The sequence below is a fragment of the Pelecanus crispus genome, chromosome Z (genome assembly GCF_030463565.1).
Source record: "Pelecanus crispus isolate bPelCri1 chromosome Z, bPelCri1.pri, whole genome shotgun sequence".
Classification (NCBI taxonomy): domain Eukaryota; kingdom Metazoa; phylum Chordata; class Aves; order Pelecaniformes; family Pelecanidae; genus Pelecanus; species Pelecanus crispus.
The window spans coordinates 42,728,334-42,751,612 of NC_134676.1; the positions used below are offsets into that span (position 1 = coordinate 42,728,334).

The following is a 23,279-nucleotide window of genomic DNA, read 5'->3' on the forward strand; positions in this document are numbered from 1 at the left end:
CGGAAATGTGGTTTTGCTGTCTGTCATGCTGTCTGCTATAACCGAAAAACCGTATGTTGTTTTATGAGTGTGGTTTTTTTCACAGTTTTGACCACAGCATTTAATTTCTTCATCTGACCGCTACCGAGCTAGTATGTCCACCACTAACATACACCAGTTTTTATTTATTTATTGTTTTGACTTCACTGTGTAACGGGGTGTTGCTGATTTGGTTTACTAGATGATCTAGCAGTGGCTGTAAAGACTAGTCGAAACTTGCAGCTAAACCAGATCGTGATGCTAATCCGAGAGGTGAAAAGTTTAGGATGTGGTTGATAGCAATACCTCTTGGTTGCAGGGCAGTAGAGGAAGTGAAACTGGGTGCCTTCCCATGCCCAGAGAAGCATCCATATCTGTAATAAGATGAGCAGCTTGCCAGGAGTGCTGCTGTGTGATTTGTTCTTTTAAGTGTGCTCTTGTTTTCTGACTTGAAGGAGCGTTCACAAAAAATCTCAGTTTAGAGGTTTTGTGTGTCTGAGGCTGTGCGCTTCAAGCGGGCAGAAGGTGGTGTTGATAATGAAAGAGGTGATCCCACATTCGGGTTAACCCCATGACAAACTGGGTCTGGGATGAGATTTGTATTTAAAAAAAAAAAACGGGGGTGGGGGGGTGGGGCTGGGTTTTAACTTGGATAAGTTCCTTGGTTGGTCCACCACATACCCACAAAAATGCTAGCAACACAAGGGTGGGGTTAGTAGGAGTAGCTGGATTAGGGCAGAGCCTCTTTAGTGCCTGTTTTTATGCTTATTTAAAGTGCATGTGAAGCTACAGCAAAAGCCTTCTCTGTAGAGCATAGTTTGTAGGTGTGTAATCTGTAATTCTGGCCCAGATATCTTTATAAGGGGGTCATGGGTGCGAAATTGGACCAACTTTATGAAGGAATCCTGTTTGACTGATGCCTTTTCTGACAATAACACATTTAAGGAGAAATGTGTTGATATTATTATCACATGGTTAATCTGTTTATAGAGTTGATTACTGACCCCTTTCATTTGCTTACATTTGACCTAGTTTCCACATTTGAGATGTTTTTATTAAAGTCTGTAGGTGCAGTATGATGAAGAGCGCGCTTAACATATGGTGCATCTTGAGCATTTGTCTGAAATTAATGCAGTTCATAGTAGCTCTCCACACAAAGTGTGATCTCACAGGGAGTTACAGCACTGGAAGAGGTTTCATGAAATCTACATTTCCCAACCAGAGAGTTCTCCTTTGCTCCACGCCTCCTGTTCTGTTTCTTATGGCATTTTCTTAAACTTTGTGTTTTTTTAAAAAGTTACTTTAAGTTGAAACCTGTCTTGGATGAAGAGTATTTGAAAACTTCAACAATGCTGATGTAATTTAAAGATAAATGCCATTTAGTGTTGCTTGACTCAGAATCTGTCCTGGCAGGAGTTTTACTGGGGGAATGCCATTCAAATGAATTGAACATCAAGATGTACTTAGTGTATCCAGCTGTCTTGGACAAGTGAATTTCCTGAACATAGTAAGCTTGCATGTCTTACAAATGTCTTAGCATTTGCTTTGCAAATGTGTCTTCTTAGGAAGGTTAAAAAGAGAATCATAAACTGCTTGATTATTTTGGATGTACTTCACTAGTGAAACTACCACTAGATAGTCACATGTTGAAGGGTAAAATTACCTGTTCTTTCCTTGTCCCTTTCACTTAGGGGAAAAAGAGCAAGGAACCCCAGATGCAGAAATGCTAAAATCTGAATAGAGTTGTTTTCAGCAGAGGTAGTTATGTTCCACTATGATTGAAATTATGAGCCATGACAATTCATATCAATATTTTCTCCTCAATAGGAGTTGGAGCTACAGACTGTTGTTTTGTTGTTGCTCTCAGGAAAGCAGCATTCTGCTGCATCAAGAATCCCTTCCTGTTGAGCTAGTTGTTGCAGCAAGTGTTTTACTTAAAAAACATGAATATGAATCAGTATCATCTGAGTGGCGGCAGAGATGTGTGAAGTGCTGGAACTTCCAGTCTTTCCTTGTTGGATGAACGCGCTCACTTCGCCAGCTCTTTGATAATGTCCCTCTTACTCTCAGGGCAATCTGCTCCAGAGAAAAGAAACCGGGATGCTGTCTGGCTGTGTCATTGTATGCGGTATTGTGTAAGGCCCGAGTGACAGTGCTGGTGGCAGTTCATTCATCCTAGCTTGCCCATCCATAGGGTGCTGCAGTATGGAAGTTCAGAGCTGGTGGCGTTGCCATCTCAAAGCATGAGGAAATCATGAGTCAGCACCTGAAGTTGAAACTTGCATTTAAATTCAGAGTAAAAGCAAATGTGCCCTACTTATACACCCTTAGTATTTTAGATAACTTTCACTTGTTGAGTGTTGATTTAAAAAGAAAAAGAAAAAAAGAGCTCTCTGGGTGGGAAAGGGAGAAACGTATCTTAAATGTAATGTGATTCTCAGATGATCACTTTATTCCAGAAACTGGGACTTGATAAAATAGCACCAATGAGTATGAAACATTTATTTGTCTTCAGAAGGAATTAAGAAGTATACTTCCACTTGGTTTAAAAAATGAGGTAGTAGCATGCGTTATTTGAATTTTTGTCATTGCCAGGATCCAAAATTGAAGCTTGATTATAGCATTGCTATAAAATCCACTGCACTATTCTTTCATCTTGTTCAGGGTGTTGTTAAAATCACACTTTTGTGTACTGGCTTAAATGAGGCAGGATTTTTATCTATTATGTCAAATATAAAAATCTGTTACCTTAATCTATGGAAATTGCATCTGAGTATTGCTCATTTTCATAGTACAACAGGAAGTCGCAATGGAAGAAGAGTTAAAATGTTGTTTCCTTTGTGTAGACTACTTTTCCTTGAAATAAATACCAGGTATTTTTGCTGGATTTCTTAAGCTAATTGATAGCTGTTCACCACATGGTGTGAAATTGCTGGGTAGGAAGAAGAGATGAGGGATTGAAGGCGAAACATGACAAAGTTTTCAAACACTGTAAGAATTCTCGTAACCAGACCTAACAAATCCACCGAATAGATCAATGTGCTGATTCCTAGTATGTATCTTTTCTGAAGCAAACATAATCACGTGTGATTATCAATGAATCAGACAGGCTATGGGCTCCGCCTTTCACGACCTGCAGGGCTGAGGCAGGTAAGCAGAGGAAACCAGAGGTGGATGAGAAGAAGTAACTTTGCTCCTGATGCAGAAGGGCTGATTCCTGGCCTCCAGACAAAGCTGGAAGAGCATAAATTGAGTTCAGCAGTCGTGTTGCTTTTCCTGTTTTTATGAGGGACTTCTGATTGCCACTTTTTTAAGTTTATTGATCAGCTTTATGTAGTTCATTAAAACCTGGAACAACACAACACTTGCTAGAGAAACTAAACTTTCTTCTTTTTTGTCAGACTATTACATGTTAGTATTGGTTGCAGTGTTTTCTGCAAGCTTCAAGATTTGAACAGTACAAACTTGTAGATGTAACTGGAAGTCTGGCAGAAGCTTCACAGTTCTCAACTGTGAGAGCGTGTCAGCTCCTGGGTGATTAACATTTGGAGCATACTGCTCCAGAGTAAGCACTGTAGCCATAATACAGAGAGTGGATGTAGGATAATAGGTGCCTATAGCTACTTCCGAGTCTTCCTTTGTGTGTATTTGCAAATGGAAGGTAAGTGCTGGCGGGGATCACAAGTGGGCACTGACAGCTCTATTTTGCAAAGGGAAAATTATTTTAGTGTTTATTTTGTGGTAACATTTAAAAAGAGTGCCAAAACCCCCTTTCCTAAACACTATATATGTAAATTTTAAAAGCATGGTTTCTTTTAGATTCACCTGCTAGAGGTTTTTCATCTGTTTCCTGAAATGCTGCCTCCTTAATATTTTTCCAGGGCAGTTAAGGACACCTCAAGTTAAACATAAGCATACTGAGAACAGGTTTTGACTCTCTCTTACCTTTTCCCCCGCCCCCCCCCAGTTTTTCACGATATACACATTGAAGATACTGATCTGCAGTATTTCTTTCTGACTACCTTTCCTGCTGCCCCTGAGAACAGAGAATGAACTTGTGATGTAAATAAATAGGGGACCTTTCTGCATCCAATTAAATTAAAACTGTGCACTAAAACCACTGTATGCGTATAGCTGCAAGGACAGGCTCAGACCAGCTTGTGCCATTTCCAGCAGGCGCAGCAGAACTGTGGTCAGACTCTTTGGAGAGATGCGTGAAGGGAGGAATCGAGTAGTAAGGGAGTGGTGGTTGTTGCATGTGCTGCTGTGTTTCAGCTGTTATGGGAAAGATTAAAATGGGAAATTTTGACCTCATTGCAGCTAGGAGACAGATGCAAAAGACCGAACTTGGAGTTGAAGTTGCCTTAGTGTAATGCCACATGTTTATAAGCTTAAAAAAAAGTTCTGTTGTGTTTTTTTTTAAACTATGACGTCAGATTCCTTCAGTTTGTGGAGAGTGGTGGAAACTTCTCAACCCTATGCTACGAGGCCATACTTCACAAAACAAGTATTGCTGTGAAATGCTGAGGGTTGCTGGTAGGTGAAGGGATAGTACCGTATAGAGGGCTTCACTGCTCTACTGATGACAACAGCAGTTGTCCGTGGCAGTGTCCCCTTCATACTCATTTCTGTCTGCTTTTTCAGCAAGTGTCTCCTTGCTGCCTTTGAGGAAGGGAAATTGAAGCCAGTCTCTGCCATTTCTAGTTCCGCTTGCAGCCTTTTTTCTGCGTGCTCTACAGTTGCCTGGGGCAGGGCAGGGCGCGATGCACCTTGCTAGCTGGTGGCAGCCTCAACAACTGAAGGACTGTGGGGATCTCCAGGCTGTGCATTTCTATTCCCCTACTTGCTGGTAGAAGTCAATATTAACAAAAAACATTGACTTCCTCAATGTGACAGGCTTGAAGCATGTTTATATGTCACCTTTCTTGACTTGCTTTTTATTGTCTTAATCATGAATGATTCAATATGTATCTTTTCTTGCTCAGTTGAGCTCCACGTGGTTCTTGAGACATTAAATAAAAGCCATGTCTTATCAGTTCACTTCAGCAGCCCATGGATTGGGATGTACATTAGAAAATTGATTTTGAAAATTCTGCCACTCTGATTTATTGCTTATGTTGCTCTCTGCAGTATTTTGTGCAAAATAAGCACGTAAATTAACTTACAAAGTGTAAGTATCAAGTTTACGGTACTTCATGAGCTTAGCTGGGGTGTTTGTAAAGAAGGTTGACAGGAAAGTGAGGTGTACCCATGATTATTTGTCAGTCGCGTGGTCCCACTTGCGTTCAACTCATACATGCATGGCTCACATTAAAGCTCCTTAACTTGACAAATTGGCTTAGCGAGGAAGAAGTTTTCTCTTTAATATCCTTCTCACCACAGAACTTTTCCCTCCACTCTCTTTGACTAGAAGACTAGACTAGACTCTTTGTGGTTCAGTTTCCAACACCATTCCTTTAGGGCTGAAGAGAAATTTTATATTCAGGGCCTGCAGTATTTCCTTCAGTTCTGTAGAACTGGAGTAAGCACTTCCAGACAACAGTCTGTGATTAAAACAAAATGCATTCTTCTTTATGAAAGAAGAGTTAATTTTCTGTGAAATACGGAGATTAGCTTTTTTGCTTGCTTTATTCAGAATCGTGGTATGTCTCATACAGTGTAATAATGTTTTTTGTTCTCACTAATTTGTGAAATGCTTGTTTAGATGTTATGGGTGTGTGCATGTGTTCTTGGTAAGCACTTAATAAACTAGATTGATCTTTTTGGCAAAGGCTGCATTGTGTAGAACAAATTAAACCTGAAATAACAGTTGTTTCAGATTATTTTTCTGAAAGTGTAATTGCATATATTCTTTTTCCTACTGGCTGCTGAAATGGGTTTCCCAATAGTGTTTTATTATTCTGTTTTATTTCAACAATACATATATAGTAGTTTTGTTTCCATTCCACTGACAGACCTACAGCCTCCAGTGGTAATTCTTTACCAGCAATTTTTTATAATTGTAATAACAGTGGAAGTTTGTGAAATATAGTGGAAATATTTTCCTGACGTTTATATACTATAAATAAAATCCCAATTCTCTTTTTTCCCTCTGCCAAAAAAGAATGCAAATGGAGAATTTTAAGCAACAAATTGATTCTGAACTCCCTATGTATTAGAACATTTCTGAGTATTTTAATATCTGGAGTTTATATGACTCTGGCTTCTCTTTTAGTCCCCATCTGTGCTAAGAATTTGGACATATGCTAAAATACTTACCAAGGCACTTAAACACATACCCATATTTTACTGTGGGCTTATGTCCTATTTTAGCTGTGTGTGGCAAGGGTAAATTGAATTAAACCCCTACGTTGCCATCCTCAAAGGGATTTAGGAGTCTAATGGTCCATCACATGCTCCCCGCTGCGTACAGCTGGTGGCTGCGGGGCTGTGGTTGTGCCCCAAAGACCACTTTTGCTGAGCCCCCTCCAGGGCCTGCGTTACCTTGTGGGACCTGAGGTGTAGCCTTACCCACAGGCTTATCTTCGGAATATTTTTCAGAATGCTTTATAGGCACTTACGAACTTAAAGGTCAGGGGTTTAGGCATATTTAGGCAATTAAGTACCGTTTAACCATCAGCTTTAGTCAGAAAGCTTTTGTTGGCTGAATCGGGGACCAAGTTGTTGCCCTTGTGTTGTATCCCTGCCATAATGCTGAGGGACTGTTAACTGATACGGGTGTTCATTCCTTTACTTGGATCAGATTCTGGCACAGTGCTTTTATTATTGTCTCTTTATACGCGTAACAAAACAAAAAAGTTATTGTTAACAAGTATTTAATCTTTCTGTCTTTAAAAAAGTTGCCACATAAGTGGCTATGAAAAGAGCTCAAAACTGTTAAAATAGTGCCTTTTGTAGGTGTCTCCCAAAGGATGCAGGCAATACAAGCTTGCATGAGATGAGTAAAAAGACTGTTCCAGCCTGAGCCTTCTCTGCCTGCCTCTCCCTCATCTTTTCTGGTTCCATGCTGGTGTGTTTCTGTGCAAAACCAAACATCTTTTGTGTTTAGGGAAAGGAGTAATAGAAGTGTCGGTGTTTGTTAACATATTTGACAAACTATGGCAGCAAAAGCTATCCTTTTTATATTTGGCATGAACAATCGCCCTTTTATTGGGCCATTAATGCTATTTCAGAGCATGATGCTGTATCCATAGGCAATAATTTAGCAGCTGTTTATCAGGAGCTTTCATAAAGCTTTGAATAGTATTATAACATTCAGTAACCCTAACAACAGCATTTCAGAATCTGTGCTGGTTTAAATGGGGTATCTGTGAATGTAGTTGTTCAGGGATGCGTGACCCACATAACCTATAAATTTGATTGGAAGTTACAGTGCTGGCATAGGCTGATGGATAGCAGATTAGAGCCCTGATTAACCATGTGATTCACAGGCTGGGAATATATTGTCCTAAGAAAGATTCATCAGATGCAATCAGAATTTCAAGTGGTCAGATGAAATTCAAATGCGCTGTGTGCTCCCCCCCCCTCCACTTCCTTGTGCTTTTCTTCTTAGGTTGCCCTCTGTTATTTATTTATTTATTTTATTTCTAGAGCTGAAAAATACTTCTTTGATGAATCTGCTCCTCACCCTAAAGCTGTCTGTCTGTTATTCATCAGAAAGCAGGTCGCAGTTCAGTGAGCAGAAGAAAAGATTTTAATAGAAGCTGTGCCAAGGGCTGTAATGCATCATTTTAGGGCCCTAATTACATTACAATGACAAATATCAATGGTGACAACAGCAATAACCTACATCCTTTAATGGCTATGCTGGAAAAGGAGTTTGGGCGCTGCGCCATCAGATTAGACTTGGTTTCAAAACATAGGCCATTAGAAGTGTGTGTGTCCACAGTATTATTGGCCGATAACTGAAGTCCAGTGGAAGGGCCTATAAATAAATGATGCCTCTCTAAAGCCTGGTCCCGTGGGACAAAAGAGGCAAAATTAGTTGACCGTGGACGCAGCCATGTTTCCGAGGCAACTTTGGTGTTCCATGTGAGGCACTGGCTGCCTGATTTTATGAAATCATACTTCTTCCTTCTCCTGCCAATTAGGTTGCTCATGAAAAACCCATTGGCCTGACATCTAAGAGAAAAGAGAGGATCCTAAACTGGTTTTTAAATGTAGGGTTTTAAAAATCTGTATGAGCATAGAAATGTGAAGTGGACTTGTGCTTTATTTTGTGTCTGACTTTGTACCTTATGCAAAGAAGCACAAGTTTCCAGGCACCCTCCAATGGCAGTAGGAATAGGTCTCCCGAGGTGCCAGCCTACATCATCAGTATCTACACCTTCAAGTTTTAGGGCAGCGTTGCGCCAAACCCACTCTAACTAGCTTAAGGCAGCTAACTCCTTCTCTTGTATATTTTGTAGTAAACAATCAAGCTTCTGGCTGTGGTATTATCCCATACAGTTAATTGCAGAAGCAGTTGCAGTGTCAAGGCAGGGGGTACTTTGTATTTACTATGTGAAAATGTCTGGTTTAAGATTTTTTTTTGTGCAGAACGTGTAATGTCCTTCCTATCATTTGAGCAAGGTACACAGTCTTTTTCTTCATGCCTTCCTGCTGCCTGTGGTCTCCAAAGGTAGGCAGTCCGTGTCTTGGTCATGCCATGCCTCTGTGCTGTGCTGCTGCTTCTTGGGCTGTTTCCTTGCTGCCCAAGTGTTGAGGGTGGTAAAACATAACTGTATGCACAACCACGCAACTGGGGATGCGCTTTGTTAGGGGAAGTGAAGAGTGTTTTAATAAGGAAATAGCGTAAACACATGCTTTAGCGTTGCAAGGGCTTCTCAGCTTTGTTGTGACTGGCCTAGCGGGCCCCTTGGCTAACTGAGAAATGCTGCTGGGGAGTGTCTTGGCATCTCTTGAAGCTGTTAGCAAGCTCTTTCTCTCCTCCATAGGTTGAGCTCGGTGCTGTCTCCATCAGCTCACTTCCCTCCATACAGCATGGAAAGACTTGCTGTTCTGCACTCCAGTGGGATTGATATCAAGAGATTTATTACAGTTGTGTAACCATTCATATTCAGTCACCTGTTTTCAGTTACTTACAGCTTTTTGGAAAGTGCTTTTTAGCTTAACGTTTTCCAGGCTCAGAGTCTGCCGGAGGTGAATTTTTGTATAAATACTGAGCAAATACGTTTCAACCACTTTTTGGCCAGAAGAGCAGTACAAGAGAGACATATTTTTTTCTGTTGGAGGGCGGGGATGGAAGTGATCAAAAGAAACACATCATAGCTGAAATAGCTTGAAATAGCTGGGGTTGAGTACCTTAATTGAGAAGAAGTGCCTCAAAGTGAGTTGAATAAAATAATTTTTGTTGACTAAGCTATACTCTAGCTGAACCAGAATTTACGGGTTTGATGGAGAAGTCAGTGAAGTTTTACAGCCTGTGTTACTCAGGTCAGAGAAGACAATTGTAACAGTCCCTTCTGGCCTTAAAATCTATGAATCTACAAGCCTTTTAAAATTAGATGCTGAGCTCTTGCATGGCACTTAGAGCCAGTTTTATTCTCAGTTCCCAAGCAGTGCAGTAGAGACATCCAGCTCGGGTGGCTGTGGTGGAAGAGTGGTCCTGTGCTAAGCACAGCAAAGGCAAAGGCTCCCCGCAGGAGCTGCGCAGGAGGTGGGTGAGGTTGTGACAGGCATTTTGAAGATGGGTAGGAGGAGTTGTTTTGCTGCGCAGGAAAGCATCACGTGCCTTTTTTTACTAAGGCACGTGTCTGTGTTAAATGGCAGGTCAGAGAGGCTTCAGCTCAAGTCAGGACGGTGGCACTTGGGACTTTTCCCTTCATATGGAGAAGCCTGGAAGAGCAGGGCGTGTAGTTTTCTCTTTGGTTTTAAAGCGCTCAGGAGATTCCTTTGAAAAAAACAGCAGTGTGGCTGGGACCCAAAATTTGGAAATGACTGAATTAATGGTGCTTGAACCACTACAGCATAGGTACTTTGGAACTGTGCACTATATTACGGTCTACAATTCCTTAATCAAATATTGTTTCTCAAGTAATGCCGTATCGGATCGTGCAGCCTCTGTGGCTGAAGCTTAGATGCACGCATCTTGTCGCTCCCCATACTGCTCTGTGTAACAAGCAGTTCATAAATCTCTGTGTCAACTAGTATAGTGAACACTGTCTATTTAAAGGGGTATTTAAGTTTAATATTGTGGGATATTTGATGTTACAGGCACATATAGAAGTTTGAAATTAGCAGGTAATTTACCTTTGTGGTGAACAGAACATGTTCTCAAGTGTCCTTTAAGGTACCTGTGCAGCTGAATAAACAGAAAAGGTGTAGTAGATGAATGTAAAAGATGTATTAACTTTAATGAGATGAGGATTTGCATAAACAGTGAAGACCAGTGGAAAGATACTGGGACAGTGTAACGTAGAAATTGCTGTATAAATAACCTACAGGAGTTTAGATGGATTTCAGAGAAATGAAGAAATTGTATTATAAAGTAGCGTGTGTTAAATCGAGTGTATCACAGTATGCACAAGGGGGCAGAGTTAGTTTCATATGTTACCCTTACCTCTAGTGTACCATGTTTTCTAGTTACGTAGCTGTGTAATTGTAATATTCCTTGAACCCAAATTTAACTTATATGTGGTTACTGCTAGTTTGGAGCCTTTCTGTTCTATAGGTTCTTTGCTAAGCATTCACAATTTAGAAGACAGCATAGCAGAAAGGCTGGAAGGGTTGCTATTAAAAGAAGGAAGCCTAAATTGCACAAGTTTGTATGTCTTTGTCATATGGTTAGTGACTGCAAGAGGAAGAGCATTCTGTCCTACCGTATAATGAGGAACTGACCCTGGTTACAATTTATTATAAGAAAGTTATGATTTATTGTAAGAAAATCTATGTGGCTTTAAATATTCTGTTCCTGGAACTGTAATTCTTGTGTTATCTCTCCAAATCTCCTCCGTCTCTATTGAGATTTGCAGATTAAATACACAGAATAAGAATTGATCTCCAGTATGAAAATAAAACATTGTATATTACTCATTTCTGAGCACAACTGGAACATGAAAGTAACTAGTGTTAACCTTGGGTTTGATAACAGTGTAAATATGATACAAGACTGCAGTGTCCCTTTCTAAAATATGTAGTAGAATGGTTATCAGTGAAGTTGTATATTGTGTTGCTAATGTTCTCATGATATGCAGTGTTAGTATAGAAGTAATTGGTTTATTTGTTCCATTTGCTTACAGTGGCATTGTTGTAATTTGAAATTACCCTTCTTTTTGCCTCTTAGGAGGAAGTTTAGTTCAATACACAGTATTTTGTTTATCTTTTTTGTTACATCTCCTGAAGATTTTTTTTTCTTTAAATGCCTTTGATTACATAATCAGAATTAACTTTTTTTTTGTGTCAGTTCTAAACTGTGTTTTTTAAGGAAAACGTTTTAGCCAGAAATGATTAGCTTCCTAGGTATTGCTGAATTGGTGTTCAAATACATTTGTTACTTTGATAATCTGTCCTGGCCAGAGGATGACTAGGGATGGGAAAAAACCCAAACAAATATATCTTCTGTTCATGGGTGGTCATTGCATCTGAGAATTTCTGTAACTGAACTTCTTTCTTCTTGTCACTTGCAGGCAGAAATTGTCAAGAGGCTGAATGCTATATGTGCACAAGTCATTCCCTTCCTGTCCCAAGAGGTAGGTAGTCGTTTGTACTGGTGCTGTTCTAAATGATTGCCTCATCATATCTATTACAAAAGTGGGACTTTGTGGTGAGACTGTTTCTTTATGAATCTCTTGGTGCTTGTAGATGACTTTCCACTGTGCTGTTATCACTGTAACTTCATTATTTTCTCCAAGTCCATTATAATATCATTTAAATATATTTATGAAATGGAAAATTTTGTAACGTGCTAAGCAAAGTTTTAGTTGTTTAAATATTTTGCTTTCAGGTACAATGCAGTTTTTCTCACAGTTACGACTTTGTCAGTCTGAAATCAGAGGATAGCTTGCAAAAATTCTAGAAGGGCATGATTTGTGCTACATTCTTGGCAGCAAGCATTAAAGTTCGGCAAAAACTTCTGTTTTGGTACACCAACTAGTGATGTTCAACAGAGTAGGCATACAAATGCAGCTTTTTTCCTGCCTTGTTCTTCTCTCTGCATCCCAGATTACTTATTACCTTAAATCCTTTTATGTTTTCTGTGTATTTGGGGAATATAGACAGAAGATTGAAACTCGCTGTGAGCTAATTTCTCTAAGCACTAATTTTCTCCAAATTATGATTTGCTGGTATTATCTTGAGTGCATTGTAGATGCTTTGAGGGGCACTGGGATTTCGGAGAGTTGGTGGGAGGAGCTAGTGAGGAAGCCTTGGAGCCACAGGCATGTGTGAAGTAAAACGAAAGTGTGGTTCATGAAAGGAGGCCTTGGGTGCATAACAGCTTCCCCCTGCCTGCCCCGCTGGAGGAAAGGGGCTGGAGGCTGGAGTCTGCTGGCACAGTCTGGCATGCATCTATTTAATGCATGGTTTCATTTTGGTAGAATCGGTAGCTGAGAAGTCAAAGCTGGAAGGTGTATTTCTGTGCATTGCATCTGTAAAAACATCATGCCTGAGAACATGCTGCGATTCTCCCAGCTTTTCAGTTGTTTCATAAAGTACCATTGCTTTTCAAGAGAGCTGCTCATCCTGCTGCAAATGAGAAGCTGTGTGCTCAATATTAGTGTTCAGCTATTGTGTTGTGTGTGTGCATGCGCGTGTGCATCTGTGTGTGTTTGAAATGAGAATAACGCTATCAAAACTAGAACCTGACAGTGTTCATGAGCGCTGCTGTACTCTCTGCTTATAAAGATGGATTTGTGGAAACTAAATGATGTGTAATGATCTAGTTACATCGCTGGGGGACCAGAATTCAAGCCCTGCATGGATCTAAACTGAGTAGCTGTTGATTTTGTACTTGAACTGCTACAGAATCTCTATACATCTAGTTACGGGGTTTTATTTGCTGTGCAGGAATAGCACAGCGTATAAAAACAAGGTGTAAAGCTGATTCATACTCATGCTAAAGTGAGCGCTAAAATGACACAATTTTGAAACAAAGGCAGGGGTGAGTACTTGGCAGGCAAAGTTGTGATCTTGGCAAAGACATGGGATCAGCATTTCCACAACAAAGACATCTTTCTATATGTGATACCGTGTTTAGAAACTTTGTACCAGTATACTACTGCTGCTGCTGGTACTGCTATTTTCAGCTGCAATGCTAAACAAGACTTTATTACCATACACAAGTAAGTTACACTGCCCTGCTTGCTCTGCTTCCACGAACCCAGCCTGTGTGCTTTCTTGGAGTAGGTGTTTCTTGCCAATTAGATAAGCAAAGGGATTACATGGGTTTAGAATACATTTGAAGAAAGATGTGTTTGATTCATACTGACTGATAAGATTTTGGCCTTTGATTTTGGAAATCCTAGCCTCCACCCCCTCTATATGCTCACGTGGAATTGAGGAAAAAGAAAAAGAAAAAAAAAAAGGCTGTAGGCTTTTGAGCTTTGATGTTAGTGGCATCCCAGTCAGGTGAGCATGGGCTCTGTCCTTTTTCTCCGTTCCATATGCATTGCCCTCTCCTGTCCCTGAAGCTAAATTGTCCTGCAGTCATTCTCCTGAAAGTTGGTATTGGTACATCTTAAGTCCCTGCCTTAGAGGGAGGAAGCACTGTGAAGGCTGCACATTTTACTTCCTTCTTTTCTTCCAGGCCAAGGGCCCTGATCTTAATGCCTTCTTTGCCTCTGTGTTTAACAGCCAGACCAGTCATCCCCAGGGTACTCAGGCCCCTGAGCTAGAGGATAGGGATGGGGAGCAGAATGGAGCCCTCATAGTCCAGGAGGAAGCAGTTAATGACCTGCTACGCCACCTGGATGCTCACAAGTCTATGGGGCCTGATGGGATCCACCCGAGAGTACTGAGGGAGCTGGCAGAGGAGCTTGCCAAGACACTTTCCATCATCTATCAGCAGTCCTGGTTAACAGGGGAGGTCCCTGATGATTGGAGGCTTGCCAATGTGAAGGCATCGGGAAGGGCTGGAAGGAGGACCCAGGAAACTCCAGGCCTATCAGCCTGACCTCGGTGCCAGAAATGATTATGGAGAGGTTCATAGTGAGTGAACTCAACAGGCAAGTGCAGGTCAACCAGGGGATCAGGCCCAGCCAGCATGGGTTTATGAAAGGCAGGTTCTGCTTGACCAGCCGGATCTCCTTCTATGATCTGGTGACCCGCCTGGTAGATAATGGAAAGGCTGTGGATGTCATTTACCTGGACTTTAGCAAAGATTTTGACACCGTCTCCCATAATATTCTCCTTGGGAAGCTGGCAGGTCATGGCTTGGACAGGCATAGTCTTTGCTGGGTAAAAAACTGGTTGGGTGGCCGAGCCCAGAGAGTAGTGGTAAATGGTGTTAAGTCCAGTTGGCGGCCGGTCACGAGCGGTGTTCCCCAGGGCTCGTTTTTGGGGCCAGCCTTGTTTAATATCTTTATCGATGATCTGGATGAGGGGATTGAGTGCGCCCTCAGTAAGTTTGCAGATGACACCAAGTTGGGTGGGAGTGTCGATCTGCTGGAGGGTAGGATGGCCCTGCAGAGGGACCTGGACAGGCTGGATCGATGGGCCGAGGCCAACTGTATGAGATTCAACAAGGATAAGTGCCGGGTCCTGCACTTCGGTCACAACAACCCCATGCAACGCTACAGGCTTGGGGAAGAGTGGCTGGAAAGCTGCCTGGCTGAAAAGGACCTGGGGGTGTTGGTTGACAGCTGGCTGAACATGAGGCAGCAGTGTGCCCAGGTGGCCAAGAAGGCCAACAGCATCCTGGCTTGTATCAGGAATAGTGTGGCCAGCAGGAGCAGGGAGGTGATTGTCCCCCTGTACTCGGCACTGGTGAGGCTGCACCTGGAATACTGTGTCCAGTTTTGGGCCCCTCAATACAAGAAAGACATTGAGGTGCTGGAATGTGTTCAGAGAAGGGCAACAAAGCTGGTGAAGGGTCTGGAGCACAGGCCTTATGAGGAGCGGCTGAGGGAACTGGGGTTGTTTAGTGTGGAGAAGAGGAGGCTGAGGGGAGACCTTATTGCCCTCTACAACTACCTGAATGGAGGTTGTAGTGAGGTGGGTGTTGGTCTCTTCTCCCATGTAGTTAGCGATAGGACGAGAGGAAATGGGCTCAAGCTGTGCCATGGGAGGTTTAGGTTGGATATTAGGAAAAATTTCTTCACGGAAATGGTGGTCAAGCGTTGGAACAGGCTGCCCAGAGAGGTGTTGGAGTCCCCATCCCTGGAAGTGTTCAAAAAACAGGTAGATGTGTCACTTCGGGACATGGTTTGGTCTAGTCTACCCTTGATTGGTTTAGTGTGGACTTGGTAGTGTAGGTTAATGGTTGGACTGGATGATCTTAAAGGTCTTTTCCAACCTAAACGATTCTATGATTCTATGATTCTATTCTATCACTGTTTTAACAACGTCCTGGCCATCAAGCTAGGCAGGGAGAGCAATTTTAAAGTAATTCTGGACTTAGCCATTGCAGTAGCTTGTCATTAATATGCTAGTTGTAAGAACTATGTAGTTAGACAACTGAGATGATCCAGATCATAAATTTAGAAAATTATCTTTTCTCACTTGTGTCATGGGTACAGTACCACCCAGAGAAGGCTTAAGCACACCAGCAGCAGTGTGCTTAATGACTGCTGTTTACTTTGTTAGGCTTTAGATCAGAGCTTTGAGTTAAGCAGTTGTCGATCTGAAAACAGGCTCTCGTACAGCTTCTGTGCTACCGAGCCTCTGCTTTTTAAATCCGTGGCCTGTAAAGTTTCCTTCACCTGTTTGCACATCTCATTTACCAAGTCTTACAGCTCCTCCTCTGTGCATGTTGCATGGTGTCAAAGCTCTTTGGGCTACAGAGGAGATGGAGAGGTCAAAAAAAGTTCACAACTTCACCATTTTTAGGTGCATTGACAAAGATGAAAGGGAGCACTTCCAAAACGCCAGTATACATGTTTGTCTTGCTGTGGAGGCAAGTGTGATTTTTAGTTCACCTAGCAAGAGGGGAGGGGGACCAGACAGCAGAGAAGGATTGAAAGGGGAACCATAAAAAAACTTCTCATGTGTCTTGACAGTGCCACTGGTCATGATCGTTTTCATACTGGAGTTAGGAAAATTTTGGTAATTGTTTGACCTCTGTTAGTAGAAATACTTATTTAATTCAGTTTATATTGTCATATGCTGATGAGGCAAAAGAGAACAGATCTCCAGATTTGAGTATTCTGCTAGTCTTGGTTTCTGTCTAATTTGTGTCTTTAAAAAGTGAGTGTCTTAATGGAAGCCTCTTTATTGTATCATCTGGATTAATAGAGAATTGAATTGCAGCATGCTTTTGCTGTTTATGCATTTTGCATACAGTCTAATTGTGGAATAGTGGCTGAAAAATGTGATCAGGCTCCTTTGTATTGTGCCTAAGGGAAAAATGAACAAAATACAGTGGTTACATGCACTGATGGCAACATTATTGCCTCATAATAGCACCAGGTTAACTTGTCTTATTGCTTGTTAACTTTGTAAGGAATCAATGGCTTGCGATAACTCACTTGGAAGTAAGAAATGGTGGCCAAAATCGCTAGAGAACTCATGAAAAGGATGCAATTATAATACATCACCCTACTGTGTACTAGTGCATGCTTTGTTTCAGGGGGCAATCCAGTAAAGTATTCAGGAAGTTCTCCAGGCTTCAGTCAGTTTTACTGCACTGTACATCATCTAAGCTTATATTAAAAATAAAGTTCCTAACCTGCCTAAATGCGCAGTCAAGTGGTACCTTGTTTTTATGTTGACTTCGACTTAGGCAGACTAAAAAACAGCACCAAGAAATAGAAGCTTCTCATTTTGATAGGAAAGAGTGACTTTGTGGTCGAGGCATGAGATGGACCTCAGGGGTGATGTGTGTTCTGTTTCTGCTGCGGTTGCAGGCTTCCTGTGTTGCAACAGCCATTTTCCACCTCCCTGTGGTGATGTGAGATACCAGTGTGCTCGAAGTAGTTGCTATTGCATAAGGTGAAGGGGATGCCTGCAAGGTTGTAGGTAAATACTTGGAGGTTGTTAGCACTCAGTTTACTTAGTTTTGATCTACTGCAGCTGGTATAGATAGTTCGATGTTCACATCATCAAATGATCTAGTCAGTAAGATGCAATTCATTTTGGGTCTAAAGCTGTAGATCATGCCTCTGCTAATTTACGCTTCTTCTCAACTGAATTTACCAGCTGCAGCACAGTCTGACACTTGCAGAACCCTGCAGCTTTCAAGTTGGGGCTGGTTCCTGTCGGGTCAAGGTGGTGTGTGGCTGGCTGCAACTTGCGGCTGTCATTGTGGGACCCTGTGGGCTATCAAGTGCTGAACGACCTCATGTGCTGGGTGGTGGTATTTGTTCAGTGTGGCTGGAGATACTCATATATCACAGTTACCCTCTTTTGAGTAAATATTGACTGCATTTATATTCATGAGACACATGCAAGCTGGCTGATTTACAGCTAACGATGTAGTTGTGGCAACCTGGAGCTCAGCACAACCTGCAAAAGCTGCTTGAGAAGCCAGGCAAATGTTCACGGTATTGTCCCCTGTCAACTTCCATGGAAGCATTACACACGCTGGAAGAGTCTGTAATACACTTTTTCGGAAGGTGCACTTTCCGTTCCAACTGCCAGTGAAGCATCTAATAACAAGCTAGAAGGATTGCTCTTTAATAAGGATCTTAAGTTCCCTGTGCACGATAAGGTGGTCAAATACACTTAAAAGTACAATAAAATGCCAAGCACTGGCATGCATACATGCAAACAAACATACAAAAAGGGAATGCCGTATGCAGTCTTTTCCTTTCAAACACTTTAATATTAGTTGATGGTTTTCCTTTTACAAGATAGATACGGGCCATAATGTGCTTGCTCTTCTCTGTACATAACATTCCCTAGAGGTGCTTCTCAAGTTCAGTAAATTTGGATGAAGAGTGTGAGATCCGTTATATGGAAGCAGAGCAGGAGTCCTTACATGCTGTTCAGAAGGAAGTGGCTGTTGGTCTGAGATGTGAGAGGCTGAGAAGGCAAAATTATTTTCCTCCATCTTAGATTTGCCCCAGACTAGAGCTGAAGCAGTAAGTACAAGGAAGCTGTCAGATATCTGTAATACTTCTACCAAGGAAGGCATCTTATTAGCAATTTATGCCTATATTGCTAATCATGTTCTTATGCTTTTATGAAGTGGTTATTATATCTTGTCTGAGTTACGGTGCCTGGATGCAGTGATCCTGCTGGTCCCTTTTAGTTTTCTAAGTGTGTGCTGTACTCCACAGTAAATGTGCGTTTGCTGTCCGTTTCTCACTAGTGTTTTTGGCATGGCCTCGTCTCGTTATGCCATCTCTAGATCGGGCTTTTCAGAATGGCACTGCTGCAGTTCTTAAGCAAGACCTGGTCTGTACTCCCTCTAGACAGATAATACAACAACAAAATAATATGAATAAAACATAGCAGAGCATACCTGCTTCTGCAAAGTGAATTGTTCACTGAGTTTTGCTTTGGATGTTGTTGGCGGTGCTGGAGACAGGCTGGAATTAGGCGTTTTTAACACCAGCGTCTGTGCGTGTGTGCCAGGGGGAATTTCGGCTGCTCAGTTGCTGTCAGCACGGCTCCCCTGTCATTCGGAGCCACGGGGAGCTCTGACGTGGTGTAAAAAGCCCAGGTATTTTCCACCATGCTGCAATGCCTGTGCAGGAGCCAGGGCTAGGTGACAAGACAGTGTGGTGAGACAATGTGATGGTGAAAAAGCCTACATCCTTCTTGTGGTCTCTGTTGTTGCTACCCACCGTGAGGCTGAAAGGAGGTGATTTTCCAACACAAGGCAAGTGCAGACACACCGCTCATTACAGAAGGCACAAAGGGGTGAAGAGAAGAGACAGGGAAGAAGTTAAAAAGGAGAAACGATACTAGTCTGCGTGACAGGCGGGGCAGGGTATTGAGTTCATTGCTCTGGCCTGTTAAATGCAATGCAAAATACTGTTTTCCCATAACTGAAGAAAATGGGTCTGTCATTTGCTTGTGTGCACAGAGGAAGGCTAGCATTAAACGTGTGTGAAAGCTGCAACCCTGTGTCTATATTTGGTTGGGAAAAAAGTAACCCTTTTTTTGTTGTTGCTGGGCTGTAAATCGCTATGTGATCACTTGATAGGCAGGCTAATGTGTACTGCTTGGTTTTAACATAACGCTGCTTGCTACTGGCGCGCTGGCCAGAAAAGGCGTTCAGGCATGCAGTAAGCACTGGAGCCATCCATCCTCGGGTACCTGCGTGGGCTGAGCCAGCCAGCTGCCCTCCCGCTCGCGAGCCCCTGGGCTCCCTGCCCCTCGCATTGATTTTGGGTTACAGTGGGTCCCCAGAGCCGGGTTGGACTCCTTCTTTGTGTGTAGAGATCTCCACCCATTGTCGGAGCCAGGGGCGGTAACCTGGAGCCCGCTGCCCACCCCGGCTTCAGAGTCACCAGGGGCAGCTGGTGGGCTCTCCAAAACCTGTGTGGCACTCTGCCGTGCCAGGGAGTGACTCTGCTTTACCGGTTCTTTATCCACTGGAGTCTGTGCTTTGTGCCTGTGACTTGAAGTAGTCCCGGGGTCACTTGGGGCAGGCCCCCCGCAGGCTTTTGGGGAGCTGAGCAGGCATCTGCTTGGTTTCTGCAACGAGGTGGAAGTGATGCAGAGGCTAATTACAGACCATCTATTTTGGGTCTTTTGCATAGTATGCCAGTGAAGATTAAATCGATGTTAAAGCAGCTAGCAATAGGAGAGTTTTAATTGTCTCTACCGTACCTAATTTAGGTTCAGCATTACAGGGCCCATGGGTTTTCTCCTCTCTATGAAGGCTTGATCCCAAACCTATTAGAATCAATGAAAGATGCCTTGTGTGGCTGCTTAGGGAATTTCTCTCTTATAGTGCTTTCCAGCAGAAACCTTAAAGAGAGGTTTTGATACTCTACCCCTCCACCTTCTCTTCCCCTCACCTGGGAATGAAGTAACATTTTTCCCAAATACTTCTCAGAGCCATTCTTCATATGTTTGCTGTAAAGGAAAGGAAACCATTCAAACTCTTGTGGAGTTCACTTATTTTTCCAAAACCTGGATGAAAATTGAAGTAATTTCTACAATAACTTTTTCTTGTAGGTCCCTCAGAAGTTTTTTATCCTCCTGCCTGTGGCCCTGGGAACAGGATTTAAGTAAATGGGTGTTGGAATTGAACACTCATATGTACAAATCAAGAGCTAGGTGCTTTTCTTTACTACAGTGCAAAAAGCATTGCGTAGGAAGTAGTAAGAAAGCAAAAGTGACTGTAAACCTCTCAGTAATTTTTTTTTTTTTTTAAATAATTGTCAGGGTATTTGAATTTTTTTTTTTTTTTTTGGACGACTTGAACAAAAATGCTATGACCTATTTTTGGTGTGGCTGACCTCCACCATAAAATGGTGGTGTAATTTTTATGATCACCCCATTGTCATATAGAGTCACACGTCACCGGGCTTTCACCTACATAATCAATGAAAGCTGTACCTGTCCTTAACATGTGATGACCTGGAGATGGTAACACATCGCCAGGAACTTGAGGCTTAAGTATTGTAATTTCCTTTTTACAGGTTGTCTGTGGTAGTGATACACCATTGCATTTTTCTTTTTTTTTTTTTCCTGAATGCCAAGAACACATTTGGTCATGTTCAGCCTGCTTTTTGTTCTTTACGTTGTCTACTTATAACTGACAGATTTGGTTTACGTTAGCACTGTAGCTTTACAAAACTCTAAATGGACTGCTGTGATTCTGTTTGCAGCAGTATGTTATTTGCTCTCCTGGCATTTCCTTCATTTAATTCTTCTTTGCTTAAAAACAAACAAACCTTAAAACCATTTTCTTCCTTCCAGGAGTGTTTCTAAATTACCTCCTTCATTATTTGCATTTATCCATTTTTTGTAGTTGAGGCCAGCATTTCTTACAGTTACAGGTGGATTTTTAGGCTTGCTTTTCCTCACCCCGAGGACTTTTAGGAGAGAGAGTTTGTAAGTGAAAGTGCCATTTTTGTTTGTGCATTGCACTGAGAACCAGCAAATCTGAGACTGCCAAGCCTCCGAGGCAGCGGAGCCCCTCCTTATGGCCCCCTCTCCCAGTGGGGTTCAGGATGCTGCCTGGGGAGTCTTTCTGATGCTCTTCACCTACTCTTGTGTTGGAGGAAGTCTTGAGGATTTGTGTCCCCACCTTATTTTATGCAGGTTTCTGCCCCGGGTAGGGATGCACGGGAGGTGTTCCTGCATGGGCTGTACCTTGGCTCCACTCTGCCCATGCACACAGCCCTGGGGGGCAAACTGGAGGCTTTAAAGGGACCCTCTCAGCCCTTAAACTTTGCACCAAAGAACATCTAGACGTTGGGTTTGGTACAGCGCTGGTTATTTCATCATTACAGTTTCAGCACCTCTCAAGATAGGCAAGGGCTCCGTCCTCTCCATGTTCAACCTGTGGCTGTAAATCAAAGATGACTCACTCCCAGTGCAGATCTCACAACCTATGTGCAGTTCTGCCCGACCCTCTCTTGCACCAGTTTGTCGCATGTAACCCTGATCCCGTGAGGCTGCCTATGCAGATGAATTTGCCACCGGTGGAGCTCCGAACAGGCGTGGATCTGGTTGCAAGATTAGGACCTTATTTTATTTGTAGTTGATGTTTTCAAATAAATATCAATCAGTTTTCAGCATACAGCGATTTTGAATTTACTGCAGGAATACAGTATCACTCAAACTGAGATAATATAACCACTGAAGCTTGTAAACTGTGTTGTTAATTAGACCATGTGTTTTGATGGACTTCTTAAAGCTATTAAAATTTACATGTTGGGGATTGAAATAATTAGTTCTCTTTCACGTGTTTGACAGAATTGTGAATGGCATTTTAAATTTCTTTCTTACGGTTGAGCTGCTTTGAAATGTACCACGAAGGAGAATCTGTATATCCTTCAGTGATGTGGGTGCCATGTGCTTGTTGAAAATACATACCTTTCTTTTTTAGTATGCTGTTTTTTTCTTTTTAAATCAAAAAGTTTCCGTGGCTGTAAGGAAAGTGGCTTGCATTTTAAGTTGGCATGTAAATTCAAGAGTACACTGTGCTGATGAACAAAAGGAATACAGTTCCCCGTTTAGACACGTTGTAAAATAGCTGTTCTGTGGAGCAAGGGTGTAATTCCTGGCAAGTAATGGCATAAATAAAATCCTCCCCTTACCTAATACTCTTGCAGATCAACGCAGAATGTGACTGTCTGTTAGCGAACAGTAGTTTCAAGCCCTGCATGCGTTTGAAAAGCAAAGAAAAAAGATAAAAGGAAGAATCTGTGCTTAATAATTTAGAAAACAAATAATTTTATTCTGTTTCTGATCTTCATTTATAGCACCAGCAACAAGTGGTGCAGGCTGTGGAGCGTGCCAAGCAAGTGACCATGGCAGAACTGAACGCAATCATTGGGGTATGTGGTCTTTCTGTTTTAGCTCTTAGTTCTAGTTGTTTGTAAATTGCTTTTCTTTTTCTTTCTCTCTTGTATGAACTCATTTCCATCAGGTGGGCAAACGTTGTGGGCAGTGGTGAAGTTCAGTAGCTTGATCTTCATAAAAGCTGATGACTACCTGAAAACTTTCGCTTGCACTGTGCTGAGAAGACTAATGGGGTAATTAATGTCTGTGTTGTATACATTCCCCAAAGCTGGGTTGGTATCAGATTTTTTTTGTTGTCCTTTTTAAGTAACATTGCTTCCTTTGCATACCGTGTGCCAGTCTGCTTCTGCAGCCACTGTAACAGGTAGCCTTCATATGACACACGGTGCTTTAGGAGAGGTTTTCCCATCCCTGCTGCCCACATCTTTTTCCTGGTGGTGGCCCAAGACTGTGAATATTCACCACACTTTTTATTTTTACATTAAAAAATAGCTGTTACTTTTCTCAACCTCCCCCCCCCAAAAAAACCCCCCCACAATCAAAATCAATGGCAAAACGACTTGTCACCAGTGCACTCATAGGCGCCCTGCTCCCAGTCATCTAAAAGTAAGGGTTTGTGGAGCCCCTCTTGTAAAAGCTTTACTACCAGCAGTATTAGCCTGGTATAGCAGTCCTGCAAGGTTTTATGGGTGTGGGCAGCCACAGTGTTTACATTTTACAACTGGAGAGGAAAGGCG

At 42.2% G+C, this 23,279-nt stretch overlaps 1 protein-coding gene across 16 annotated transcripts in view; it reads left to right on the plus strand.

The window, feature by feature from the left end:
• Positions 1-23,279, plus strand: part of LOC104027322 (transducin-like enhancer protein 4) — a 103,449-nt gene that overhangs the window by 22,997 nt on the left and 57,173 nt on the right. For 8 of the 16 annotated variants that reach the window (XM_075726504.1, XM_075726500.1, XM_075726506.1 and 5 more), the window contains exons 5-6: positions 11,646-11,708; positions 22,503-22,577. In XM_075726504.1, coding sequence (XP_075582619.1) covers positions 11,646-11,708; positions 22,503-22,577 — 138 coding nt within the window. Of the gene's footprint in view, positions 1-11,645; positions 11,709-22,502; positions 22,606-23,034; positions 23,037-23,279 lie in introns of all 16 variants that reach the window. The other 8 variants (XM_075726507.1, XM_075726508.1, XM_075726512.1 and 5 more) reach the window with 3 other exon arrangements.